Source organism: Triticum dicoccoides, chromosome 3A, assembly GCF_002162155.2.
Source record: "Triticum dicoccoides isolate Atlit2015 ecotype Zavitan chromosome 3A, WEW_v2.0, whole genome shotgun sequence".
NCBI classification, from domain to species: Eukaryota; Viridiplantae; Streptophyta; class Magnoliopsida; order Poales; family Poaceae; genus Triticum; species Triticum dicoccoides.
The window spans coordinates 743,571,885-743,580,835 of record NC_041384.1 but is presented as its reverse complement, the minus strand read 5'-3'; the positions used below and the strand labels follow the sequence as shown (position 1 = coordinate 743,580,835).

Genomic DNA, 8,951 nt, shown 5'->3' with positions numbered 1-8,951 from the left:
CATATTGTGTATCGGGTCCGCCTCCTAGTTTCTTGTATAGTTGAGGTCTGTGACCCACCTTTGTACATCGTACATACGTGCCTTTGCACGAAAGCAATATATCGTGCAATCATAATCTCATACAGATATTACGAGTTGGCATTTGGGTCTATAAAAGCTTAGAAGCTAGCCGCGTAATGGGCAGACCCAACTCTCCCGGGATGTTTTTTTTTTCTTTGAGTGGTAACTCTCCCGGGAGGTGATATTATCGCTTATTAACGCTCTAAATGGGACAGGCCCAGCATGCAATAAGACGCATGTCTCCCAGGAAAGCACGTTCCATTTTATTTTGGATTTTTTCAAATTTTATCTCATTCGGTTTTATTACGTAAATAAATATATTAGAAAGTTTTAAATTAAGTTTAGAAATGTTTGTGAAATTGAAAAATGATCATGAATACAAATAATGATTGCTAAATTGAAAAAACTGTTCATGAATTTAAAAATATTGGTCAATGCGACAAAAGGTTCTTGAATAGAAAATAATATTTATGAATTTTAAAAATCATCATGGCATTAAAAAATCACGAATTTTGAAAATGCACAAATTTTAATAAAACCTAGAAATAATAAAATCAAAGAAAATGAAAAAAAAGAAATCCAGAAATTAGAAAACTGGTAAAAAAACTTATGGAACGTAAAGTTCGAAAAGCTTCTGAAAACCAGTTGAAACCTCCTCCTATCACATGAGTGTCTCCTTTAATTATCCACCCAAAAAATGCTGCTATTGGACAATTCATGTCGATACATATTATTTGCGGGTTCGACCGCATTCTTCAGTTATATTTTTCTTCTATTTGGTCTTCTTTTTTCTTTTTCTTTTTTCATATTTTATTTTCCTTCTTATTAATTTCCTTTTCAAAATTTCCAGTTTTATCTTTACATTCTGCTTTTTGATCTTTTCTAATAAATGAACATTTAGTATTTGAAAAGTTTTCTAGTTCATTAACAGTTTAAAACTTCATGAATATTTTGCTAAAATTATGAACTTTTTTCGTTGTGAATATTTTCTAAAATTCATGACTATTTTTATTATGAACATTATTTTTAACATTTTCAAATATGTCATCAATAACTTGTTTTCCAATCGATTTTTCCTCAAGAGCGTGCTGACGTTACACACTTCTGCTATGCCCTAATTATCTAGTTCTAGTCTTGCGGAGTGTTCTAGTTGTGTGCTCTGAATGCACCTCGTGTTCCTTTGGTTGCGCCCGAGTCTCTCTCCTTTGTTGTACTACTTATTTAACAACCCAATGCAGCGCAACACGAGATCTGAGGCTAGAGTTGTTGTCTAAATTGGTAATCAGATCCTGCCATGACTCACCCCGTGGCTAGCACTACATGTCCCCTATTGCTCCCTTCACCTCTTTCGCCACTCTCTCTTCTACTCCATCCAAACCTCTTCTGCCCTCACGAGCACCAGTCGTCTGCAATTTCTACCTTTGCCCCGCCCATCGTTTCTCTTCATCCCCTCTCGGCCCTACTTCCACCATTATCCACTACATCTGTTTCGTCCTTGATCAACAACGATCACCACTAGCACGACTTGTTTTGGCTCATCGCCACCAACTACGACGCCCTTGACCACACGGGCACCAGTGATGGAATGGCACCATGCTGATGTCAATGTGTTGTTGTGGTTCTTGCCACCGTCATTGATAGCCTCCTTGACGACATGATGACCAACAACACCACCGTCCTCACCGTCTGGTCGTGGTTCAAGCTATATCCTTGCCAACCATGCTTCCCTGTCGATCAACCTAAAATGGCAGTACCGCAACTTGATTTAGGGAGATCTATCAACCATGGAGTACACCTGCCGTATAAATAATTTTGGTACCGCCATGGCGATTTCAACAAGGTATTGATTACTATTTGACCATGCAGCTCATCGACGGCCTCACCAAGTCGTTCCATGTGATTGATGTGCCTCTACCAGGCTTTGGAACAGCCATCTCCCATCTCTCCATAGTTGAACAAAAGATGCAACAACGCGCCCTTGTCGAGGTCTCCACGATGGCTCCTGCGGTGACCACAAGAACTCCTTCATCGTTGTGAGTGTTGTCGAACGTGCCAACCAAGGCCGCAACTATCATGGTTGTGGCAATAGAGATCGCGACAGTGTCATCATAGGTATCTATTATTACCAAAAAGGTCTTTACGCCCCACTTTATATAAAGCAACCACTAAAGGCACAACAAGTCACCAACAGAGTACCAAACGACAAAAAAAAAGACGGAAAAGTATGATACAACACAGACAAGAAATGCAACGGTTATTGCTGAGGGCACAACTCAACAAGCCCTAGAAAGAAAAACAAACAGAGGAAGACATGGGCGAGCCCCGAGGATGGGGTGTCTAATCTAGTTCCGGTGGTGGAGGCGGAAGAGGGGGTGCCAAGCGAATACCTACAGTCAGAGTGTCGATGCCGGCGCGCTCCGGTCCACGGCTAAGCATCTTCCACAGCTGGAGAAAACCACAAAGTTTGTAAATAGCATTAGAAGACCGTCTAAAAGAATTGACGTGACACGCTTGTAACTCATCATAGAGATTCGGGATTGAACCGTCACGCACGAGAAGGCGTTATGGTTGGAGCCTTCTTCAACGTCGCACAAAGGTTTCTACTATTTGCTAATCCTCTCCTTAAATTTTATTGTGGAGCCATAAATTCATTCATGGGCCTCCACGTGATCAAGTAAATTCCATACATAAGCAAATCACCTGTTCATTATGCCTAAAAAATTATGTCTGGAAAAATCACCTGCTCATTATTTGTTGGGTGCATGAACCTGATCTTGTGGCAGGCTCAAACGCTAGCCAAGAACCCGTGCAGTTGCTTCCTAGTCGCCGGCCTGCTTGTGCAGTAAACTATAACTGTGTAAAGCTGCTTGTGCAGGAATAATATTAGCGACTCGTGGTGGAGAATTTTGTAACGGGAGAGGGGCTCAAGAAAGAAAGATGCGTTCATGATCAGTGCAAGTACTCCCTCCGTAAACTAATACAAAAATGTTTAGATCATTATTTTGGTTGTCTAAACGCTTTTATATTAGTTTACAGAAAAAGTAGGAGAGTAAAATATAGAGAAGACAGGTATGCATAGTATCTAGCTAAGCTCCGATAATCTCTGTCTCTGCTGACGTGCCGATCAACGGCCTATCCTGACCTGTCGAAGCCGAAAGCTACCCCAACTTCTATAAACTATTAGTGGTAGTACAAAATTAGTTAACGACTCCCACTAGCTGGAGTAGCTTAATTAGCTAGGCCACACTCACACTTCTCCAAGTGGTAGTACAAGTTTTTTTTAGATGGTCACGTTTGGCCGTGAACGGCGAGACCAGAATAGGGATGCACACTCTGGTCAAATTTGCAACTTCCCTTTATCAGGGTATATAGGCATGTGGTTTTTTGGATTCGGACTTGTATTCCTATAAACATTCTCGGGCAATAAAGTTCTCATGTTGCTCATAAAAAATACTCCAGCTGTAAATAAATACAGTACTATAATATAAGAGCCCTTAGATCACTAATTCTATAAAGAAAACGTATGTGTCTCCCCAAGCAAGTGGAAGTATTGCATCCAGACGACCCTTATGTTGTCATTCGCTACACAAAAAGGTGGACATTTTGGTCGTGTTCCTTTGTTGAGTGCATGAACCTGAACCTGATCTTATGGCAGGCACACTGACTAGCCAATTAAGAAGAGTATAAAGCGAAGAACCCGTGCAGCTGCTTCCTAGCCGCCGGCCTGCTTTTAAGCACGGGTGAATTAGATAAAGCCGCTCACTGCCTTTAATCATGACGACGCATTCTAAACAAATTTCTAACGGAAGAGAAAGCTGCATGCATGATCAGTGCAAGTGGGGGAGCAATACATAAAAGTAGCAGTGTCTAGCTAAGGCGTAGCAAGGCGAGTATTATTGTTAGAAGTAATTAACCACATGTTAATTAAGGGATCAATCCCTGCCTGTTCTAACTGCAGGCAGTTGCCTAGTGTCGCGTCGATGGGTTCGTGCTGATAACTGCCATCTTTTTCAGGCTGGTCACAATGGAGAGGAACTTAGGAGTAACATCACACACTTCAATACAACTTTGCTTATGTGTCACATATTTAATGAAGAAAGAGGTGCTTGTGATAACTAGCTAAGTTACCGGAACATCACACACTTCAAGAAACAATGAGTCTATAACTTAATAAATACATTGTTGCACAACACTACATAGATGTTCCTATCCACTGTGGAGGTAGTAACATAGTATAAGGAAGTGTGTAAGTTACTGGACTATGTTCTTGCCCATTGTGACCAGCAACAAACACACGCCCACTTGAGAGCGTCTCGATCTTCCCCCTGTATAAGAGCATCTCCAACAGGCATGGCAAAACGCGCGCCCGCGCGGTAAAAGCAGTTTTTCGCGCGCGTCGGTTGGTTCCGCGCGCTCCAGCGGTGGCGGGAAGTTACCACGCGCGGGGAGAAAGCGGCACGCGGCGCGGTAGATTTGGCGCGCCGCTTCACGCGCGCCTATAAAGTCCCGCGCTTCGCCATGCGCCCTCTTCCTCGCAACCTCGCCGCTTTCTGCGCCACCACCGCGCCACCATGCCGCCGCGCCGCTGGGGTGCTTCGGGCTTTCGCAGCGTCCGCGAGCGCCCCAACGGCTGGTACTCTGCCGAGATACGGTCCGGCGACGTCCGGCTCGGCCTCGGGACGTTCCGGAGCGCGCGCAAGGCGGCCCGCGTGTACGACGCGGCGACGTGGCGCTTGGAGAGGCCCCGGTGGCAGATGAATTTCCGGGACGTCTTCACGCGCGAGGAGGCGCAGCGCCTCGCCCCTCCGCCGCGTCTCATCACGGACATGGACCGTGCCGACCACTCTCGGCGGCAGCGCCGTCTCCTCGTCGCCGAAGAGGACGAGCGAGCCATGGCGGAGTAGCGCCGTCGCCACCCAGAGGACGTCGACGCCGAGCGTGCCTACTGGGCGGAGAGGACGGCAAGGCGCCGCTCGGAGCGGGCGGACCGGCGTCAGCGGAAGGCAGTGGCGAACGAGCAGTGCGACATCGTCTCCGCAGGTGGGAGGTCATTATTCACCTCGGACGATGAACGTTGGGACGACATATGGCTCTCAACCTCGGACGACACCGACGAGAGTGATGATGGTGATGATAGCGACTTGGAGTAGTTTTCTATCTATGTATGCCGTAGTAGTTTCTATCTATCTATCTATCTATGCCGTAGTAGTATCTATCTATCTATGTATGTCGAATTATATATCTATCTCTGCCGTAGTAGTTGCACCGATGTAAAATATCTTTGTATCGTTTTTTTATCTATGTAATTTTAATTTAAAAAATATTATAGAATGAGCGCGCGCTGCATTTTACCGTACCTGCTGAAGCTGCGCGCGCGCGGCTTTTCAGCGCGGCTGCTGGAGCAAACGCTGCGCGCCGCGCCAAATCAGGCGATGGGCACACGTCAAATCTGTTTTTACCGTGCGGCGGGTCGGGCGCATGTTGGAGATGCTCTAAGAGGCATCTTCATCAAATAAAGAAACTGCTGATCATTTACTCTTGGTCGCCATTTGCCTCTGTTTACAGTTGCTTTCAGCAGTGATCAGTAATCAACGGCATCTGATGACATGTCAAAGTCGAAAGCTAGACTACCCATCATAGTTAGGTTGCTTAGAAAGCCAGTCAGACTGCTCTCCGCCTCTGCCTCGATCGTCGTTAGCCGCCTCCCGGCAAGTTGATGAATCTGCTGTACGTTTGCTTTAAAAGAAATTCTCGGCATCCATGTGTACGCATGCGTGCATCGTCGACTCGTCGGCCAATCATTTTCCTCCTTTCAAATATTTGACTCGACCACCCCGCATCTGCATGCGCGGTAGTTTCCAGCCTCGGCTCCACCGGTGCAAGTGCATCGCATCCACTGCACAGTATGATCGATCGAGCTCCATGTCAGCCAGATAAGATTCATGGAGAATGCACGCGCGCCTATAAAAACCCACGCACACCTCCAACCTCAACACAGGCACAGCCACAGCCACAGCCACATCCTACGATCACCATGGCTTCTTCTTCCTCTCCGTCGGCTGCTCGTGCCCTGCTCGTCCTCGCCGCAGCAGCTCTGGTGCTGAGCTATGTGTCCGCCGCGGCTGGTGCTGGTGACTCGCCGCCGCTTGCCAAGGGCCTGTCGTTCGACTTCTACAGTGCCAAGTGCCCGCAGGCGGAGGCCATCGTCTTCGCCTTCCTCAAGGACGCCATCCGCAAGGACGTGGGCCTCGCCGCCGCGCTCCTCCGCATCCACTTCCACGACTGCTTCGTGCAGGGCTGCGACGGCTCCGTGCTCCTCGACAAGACCAACGGCGTCGACAGCGAGAAGGTGTCTCCCCCCAACGTCACGCTCCGTCCGTCGGCGTTCAAGGCCATCAACGACATCCGCGCGCTCCTCCAGAGGGCGTGCGGCGGGCCCGTCGTCTCCTGCGCCGACATCGCGGCCCTCGCCGCGCGCGACTCCGTCCACCTGGCCGGCGGTCCGCGGTACGCCGTACCGCTCGGCCGCCGCGACGGTCTCGCCCCTGCGTCCCTGGACACCATCTTGGGCGCGCTCCCGCCGCCGACCTCCAAGGTCCCTGTTCTCCTCAGCTTCCTGGCCAAGATCGGCCTGGACGCGGACGACCTGGTGGCGCTGTCCGGCGCGCACACGCTGGGGATCGCGCACTGCGGCTCCTTCGAGGAGCGGCTGTTCCCCAAGGAGGACACTACCATGAACAAGTGGTTCGCCGGCCACCTCAAGCTCACCTGCCCGCGACTCAAGGTGGACAACTCCACCGCCAACGACATCCGCACCCCCGACGTGTTCGACAACAAGTACTATGTGGACCTGCTGAACCGGCAGGGCCTCTTCACCTCCGACCAGGACCTGCACACCGACGCCGGGACCAAGCCCGTGGTCACCAGGTTCGCCGTCGACCAGGCCGCCTTCTTCGACCAGTTCGTCAAGTCCATGGTGAAGATGGGGCAGATCAACGTGCTCACCGGCAACCAGGGCCAGATCCGCACGGACTGCTCCGTGCCCAACGCCGCCCGCAGCACCGGCGACGAGCTGCCCTGGTCCGTCGTCGAGGCCGCCGAGAGCTTCGTGTTGTAGTTAGTAGGCTTTAGTCGGTCCTTCTCAAGCTGTTTGTTTCCTTCCGCAATGGTTTGGACTTTGGATGTCAGAGTGATCGTGTGTTAAGTTTGTCAAGCAACGAGAAATATTACTGTGGCCCTCGTGTAATCGGAATCCAGAAATACATGGTTGTGCTAACTTGGGATGAGAAGATTTCTCTTGTCACCTTTGTTAATGATGTCCACTTTTAAGATCATCTTTGAAGCTGGCCAAAACTATAATGGATACGTGCCACTAGTCCACGAGTTGAGCGATGGTAACATTTGTGCAAATATCATGATAAGCTTTTTAATTATTACTAGCAAAAGGGCCCGTGCTTTGCAACGGAATAAGAAAATTGTGGCCATCAAATAAGCCATCGGGAACATAATATCTATCCTGCAACAAAGAATCATCAATAAACTTCAGTATCTAGAGGGAGAATTATGGAGGTATACTAAAAAGACCGACCTGAAGTTGAGTAGTGGCTTTAGAGTCATAAATCGTTATAACTATAAATCTATATAACTGGCAGACTCAATAGTTGGTAAGAAACTCTGTTTTCATTAGAGAAAAGGCATGTAAACTTTTTAAGTTAACAGGTGCTATCAGCTAGCATCATGGCCGCGAATCAACCTGTGGTTGAGTTGGTTAGGTGGATAGTGGTATCCTCAACACACCAGGGTTCAAATCCTGGTGCTCGCATTATTCCTGGAGGTGCTCATAGGGGTAGAGTGTGCATGTGTGCGTTCATAGGGATGAGTGTATGCGCATGTATATGAGCGCTTGTGTCTGTACTGATGCTCAAAAAAAAAAGCTAGCATCATGGCCATCTCTGCGTGTGTCCCTTGAACATGCTATGATATAGTGCAAAATAAATAAAGTTCGATGAATACCGAGTAAATAATGAGTGAGCAGAAGTGTTAGGCGTAATCCATCGAAAGCACAAAGGTCGACAAACACACAAAAGAACCAATCTATAACCAAGCAAAATCCAATCTATGCGTCACATTCTTACTGGGTTATGTCTGCCGGCTCGGCCGGGCAGGTCTCACCTACGGTGACATGGCCCTCCATGGGGAGAAGCACTTATCCACGCCGTTCAGGCCGTCCAAGGCTATTGTAGCCGTGGTTGCACCTAGGAACTGAACGTTGCCTCCTTTGCACATTTTTGTTACCACATCTGGTGCAGAAAAAACATATTGTTGTGTTTTGAGTATTTAATTTGAGTATTTTCAGAAGTTAGTGCCGAGAGCACACACTCAAAACAGTTAGAGAAATCTTCCCAGATAACTGTAGGCATGGGAAAAAGGTGGTTTTCTTGAAATAATGTGGATAATTATAAGATTTGGTTTAGAGGTGTTTAGCTTATCAACATTTTTGTAAGGTATGGCCAAAAATAGAGAATAGCAACACCTAAAGGCCTATAACATCATCTAGCTTGGCATGCTCATGTAAACTACATGCAGTTAACATAATAGTACCTTTGATATATCTGAATTTAGTACCATAAAATTGGGGCACCATATGGTTGACTTCTCATATTTTGTTTCAGAAAATAGCAGAATTTGTTTTTAAAGCTGACAGTTAGAATGCTCCTTATAATATCAGAATGTGCCTTTTAACATTTAAGCTCTCGGCTTGGTGTAGAAACTCAAATCAATCTAATAATGCAAGAGCAACTGACCATGCAACTAACATAATAGTGTCTCTGATATATCTGAATTTAGTACCATAAAATTGGAGAACCATACAGTTTGATTCCTCATATTTC

General features: G+C 47.1%; 1 protein-coding gene and 1 pseudogene across 1 annotated transcript; both read left to right on the top strand.

Moving 5' to 3' along the window:
- Positions 1-1,920: 1,920 nt before the first annotated feature.
- On the top strand, positions 1,921-5,648 carry LOC119273213 (annotated as a pseudogene).
- Positions 5,649-6,045: 397 nt separating this feature from the next.
- Positions 6,046-7,349, top strand: LOC119270625 (cationic peroxidase SPC4-like). The gene has a single exon (XM_037552644.1). It carries the CDS (start codon positions 6,095-6,097, stop codon positions 7,175-7,177), a length of 1,083 nt encoding a protein of 360 aa, XP_037408541.1. The 5' UTR covers positions 6,046-6,094; the 3' UTR covers positions 7,178-7,349.
- Positions 7,350-8,951: the final 1,602 nt, after the last annotated feature.